Below are 4,612 nucleotides of genomic sequence, written 5' to 3'. Positions count from 1 at the left end.
AAATGCAGATAGGTCTCTTGTGATACAATAGTGAATAATTGTTATCAGGACTGATTGTGAGGGTTGGAAATGTAAAGGTAGACATTTTATAGCAAGGAGGGGAGTGATTAACATTTCAGGTTGGAAATGTAAAGGTAGACATTTTATAGCAAGGAGGGGAGTGATTAACATTTCAGTCTAAGAGTAGAGGTTCCTGGGACCGTCAATGGAGAGGAGCGGAGAGCGGGACCCTACCCAGAGAAGCAGTGACGCCAGAGATGGAGGCAGAGACGTGGAGAGATGATGGAGCAGCTGGAGACTTTAGATCCAGAGAGGGAGAGGGGCTGTGTGCTGATAACTGGGGTGTAGGCTTGTAGGTATACCCTTTGGCTGGTTGATGAGGCATGGAGGGAATTGTAACCATGGCAATGAAATGATATACAATAGAATGAATGTAAAACCAATGTAAACTATCACAAACTCACAAGAAAACATTAAAAAAAAAAAAGTTTCACAGCCAATCAATGCCTAATGCTAAAAACCATCCAGACAGCAATTTTAGATGCAAACAATGTCTGGAAACCAAAGGACAAATACCATGACCACAGGAGAAATCAAAGCACATTGTGGTATACATATCAGAGATGCTAAAATGAATTCAATTCATTCTATTGACAAGAAGGGATTGGCTAGTTAACCGTTATAGCGAATATTTGAAATAAAGCAGCTCAAACTGACCTTACAGTAGAGTGCTTATCCTAAAGCATCACATCAGGGCATTCTTATCTTAGCCATCTAAATATTTTTTGTTTTCAAAGGAAAAGGCTACTCAATATTTTTAGAACAGTGGCTTCCAAACTTCAACAGGTATAAATAGCACCAGGGATTAAAAGGCTCTCTCTTGTGTATAAATACTCTGAGAGAGTGATAGGGGAAGAGGGGAAACTGACGAATTTAACAAGCAGCCCAGGAAATTACAAGGCAGGCGGCCCACAGACCACTCTGAAAAGACCTCTAGTCCAGAAAATTAAAGTGAGCTATATACACCCAATCCTCCTAGTCAATTCGACTCTATACCCCAAATGGCCTAGAGGCTTAGCTCTTGAGATATGATTGAAATGATCTAGAGGCTTAGGTACCCCCACGAGATATGAATGAACCAAGTTACAGAAAAATTGGTATGCAAAAAAACCCAAAATCCATGCTCATCCTCTCATCACCCTGCCAAGCCTCGGGTTAGCATTTTGTTTCCTTCAGGCTCTTCTAACTCTTGGTTTAGAGTGTCTGTTCCTTTTCTTTTCACAGTCGAAACCAGAGTTTCAAATGTCAGTGATGTTAACATTTTCCATGTTATTATAACCTAGTCTTACTAACGATCATATTTTGTGGCTACATTACATTCTACCAAGTAAACTTATAGTTTACCTAACCATTTCACTAGGTCCTCATTACTACAAATAAGACAGCTGTAAGTATTTCTGTATGCATCATGTTTTCAGTAGTGGAATATTTCCTAAATGTGTGTCTGGCGGGTGGGGATATTGTAGAGATACAAACTGTTTTCCATAGGTTTTATAACTAACCTCTGTGGTAAAACTTTAGCATCACACTATCTTTGTTAGCACCATTGTTGTTGTTGTTAAGTGCCGTCGAGTCGGTTCCGACCCATAGCGACCCTGTACAGGGTTTCCAAGGGTGTAAATCCTTACGGGAGTAGAAAGCCTCATCTTTCTCCCGCGGAGCAGCTGGTAGTTTAGAACCGCTGACCTTAAGGTTCGCAGCCCGATTCGTAACCACTACGCTGCCAGAGCTCCTTGTTAACACCATAGTATCATTTAATAATGATGTTATATTTTTCCTATTTTAAAGGCATTATCTTAAATTTCTTTTGGTTAATGGGAAGCTAGCACTATGCTTTTAAGACGTGTATTTCTTTCATTACTAATGAGGTTCAACATTCTCTTTACTAGTAGCATTGTTTTCTTTTTCTAAACTATCCATCCTGCCCTTTAGCCAATTAATGGGCTCTCAAGGAGCTCTGGTAGCAGTGGTTATGAGACGGGCTGCTAACGTCAAGGTCGGCAGTTCAAAACTACCAGCTGTTCCTCAGGAGAAAGATGAGGCTTTCTGCTCCTGCAAAGATTTACAGTCTCGGAAACCCTGTGCAGGGTCACTATGGGTCGGAACCGACTCCACAGTACTTAACAACAGCAACAATGGGCTCTCAGTACGCATGAGAGGAGTGGTTACGAATCGGGTTGCTAACCTCAAGGTCAGCAGTTCGAAACTATACCCTCAAGGTCAGCAGTTCAAAACTACCAGCAGTTCCGCGGGAGAAAGATGAGGCTTTCTGCTCCTGTAAAGATTTACAGCCTCGGAAACCCCATGCAGGGTCGCTGAGTCGGAACCGACTCCACGGCACATAACCACGAGTATGCATGAGTTAGTTGTGGCCCTATATGGCCAATCTGCTCTGTCCCACTGACCTGCTTGTTTTTAATGCCACCCAAGAGTCTATACAGGGTCGCTATGGATCGGAATCGACTCGACGGCACTTACCACAACAAAAGTCTGCTATTTCAACATTGGCACATTCTACGTAGACAGCTAAAAACATACTATCTACTGACATCGGGCAACTCAGACTCATAGCACCCCTGTCGCCATAGGGTTTCCCCAAGACTGTAAATCTTTAGAGGAGCAAACAGTTTCAGCTTTCTCCAATAGAGAGACTGGGTTTGAACTGCCAACCGTGCGGTTAGCAGCCCAATGTCTAGCCCACAGAGTCACGAGGGACCCTTTAAAAACAAACAAGCATAATGAAAAGCATCTGATCCTCAGTGAAAAAGACCTGCCTCAGCTGGGTTACATCAGGCAAGTTACTAGATCTTTCCAGCCTCAATCTTATCTGCAAAATATCTACACCTCCCAACAGGTCTGTTGTGATTAAAAGCCCCTTAAGCTAAACACTAAGGAGCTCTGGTAGCGTAGTGGTTACGAATCGGGCTGCTAACCTCAAGGTCGGCAGTTCGAAACTACCAGAAGTTCTGCGGGAGAACGATGAGGGGTTCTGCTCCTGTAAAGATTTACAGCCTTGGAAACCCTGTGCAGGGTCACTATGAGTCGGAACCGACTCCACGGTACTTAACAACAACAAGATAAACACACTGGACTGCTAACCGCAAGATCAGCGGCTCAAACTCACCAGCCGCTCCGTGGAAACCCTATACAGGGTCGCTGTGAGTCAGAACTGATGCCATGACACCTAACAACAACGCCAGATATGAGCTCCCTTGACCTGGCTACGTTTCCTTCTGTTATACGTAAGGACGTCATTACACAGACTCCACAACAACTAAATAAGTAAATCAGAAGTCTGTTACTATCCTCAAATAATTAAAATAAGAAGAAGAAACAAAGAAACCGCCACTAACACTAATGACAGGATTCGTTTTTACACAAAACTGTAACGCTGTCAGTAGGTACACAATTCACGTTCGTAGGATCTTTGCGGCAAATACGCCAAAGAAAAGGGAGTCCGAGATTTTTAGTAACAACAACAATAAAGACATCAATCCTGCACAGCTTTTCAACTATTCCTCTCGGCCTAAGGGGGGGAGGGGGGAAACCCCTGCAAAGGTCGTTTTCTTCCCGATTTAGGGGGCAGTCAGGACGAGCGTGCTCTAATTCCCACTGTGGGAAGGAAGTCTGTGCTCCTCGGTGGATCAGACATCGACAATAACAAGCAGCCAGCCTTAGATTCCGACTTGGCCCTTGCGGAGCATCACTAGATCGAGAGGAAGGCGCGCCTGGCCCAAGGTCACCAGGGAGTCCGGGGCTGACCGGCCACTCGGCCGACCGCGCTGCCCGCCGCTCGCCTCACCTCAGCAACGCCAGGAAAGCGGCAGGCTCCACGTCCGGCAGCTCGATCTCGGCCGACGTGGTGGCCATGCCGCCGTTGAACATGGCGTCAAAGACCGCACTGCCCGCCGCCAGCACGAAGCGGTGGGCGGGGATGCGCTGCGGACCCCCGGCAGCGGCGGTGGCGGCGGCGCCGCGACCCTTTCCCAGCACGAAGCGCACATCGCTCAGCAGCTCCGAGTTGAAGAGGAAAGCGAAGCGCTCCTTCAGCGACGCCTTGGTCGCCTGCCAATTGTACAGCGGCTCCCGCTGCAGGGGGAGCAGGGCCCCCAAAGGAGAAGGCGGCGACCCCGCGGGGCCCGGCTCCGCCTCTGCCCCAGCGCCCGAAGTCTGCTCCCCCGAAGCGGCCGGCCCGACCGAGGCCATTGTCTAGCGGCACGGCTCCCAAGCTAAGAGCGCTCTCGCGGCCCAGCAGCCATTGCCAAGGCCGCCCGCGGAGGCCAGCACCGCCTCCCTGCCTTCCGGGAAAGGCGCTTCCGGAGGCCGCTTGCCCCTCAGGCTCTCCCCGCCCCTCCCTGCCCGCAGCGGCGCGGCTCGCCTTCACAACAGGAGGCGCGCCCCCGCCGGGCGGGGATTCCGGGGCGCGTGCCAGGGCTCCCGAGCTGGGGCGGGACGCGACGTTGCAGGCCTGCGCTCCCAAATTAGAGCCAATGTTGACTGAGTGGGGACCATGTTTCCAGGAGCCTCCGTAGATCTGCGGCTCAGTTGCCTT

At 48.7% G+C, this 4,612-nt stretch overlaps 1 protein-coding gene across 1 annotated transcript in view; it reads right to left on the bottom strand.

The window, feature by feature from the left end:
• Positions 1-4,374, bottom strand: part of BTBD1 (BTB (POZ) domain containing 1) — a 71,724-nt gene extending 67,350 nt beyond the window's left edge. Inside the window, 1 exon segment of the mRNA XM_006878286.1 lies at positions 3,863-4,374. Coding sequence (XP_006878348.1) covers positions 3,863-4,266 — 404 coding nt within the window. The 5' untranslated portion in view covers positions 4,267-4,374.
• Positions 4,375-4,612: the final 238 nt, after the last annotated feature.

Source organism: Chrysochloris asiatica, unplaced genomic scaffold (assembly GCF_000296735.1).
Source record: "Chrysochloris asiatica unplaced genomic scaffold, ChrAsi1.0 scaffold00156, whole genome shotgun sequence".
Lineage (NCBI taxonomy): Eukaryota > Metazoa > Chordata > Mammalia > Afrosoricida > Chrysochloridae > Chrysochloris > Chrysochloris asiatica.
This window is presented reverse-complemented; position numbering and strand designations above follow the sequence as displayed.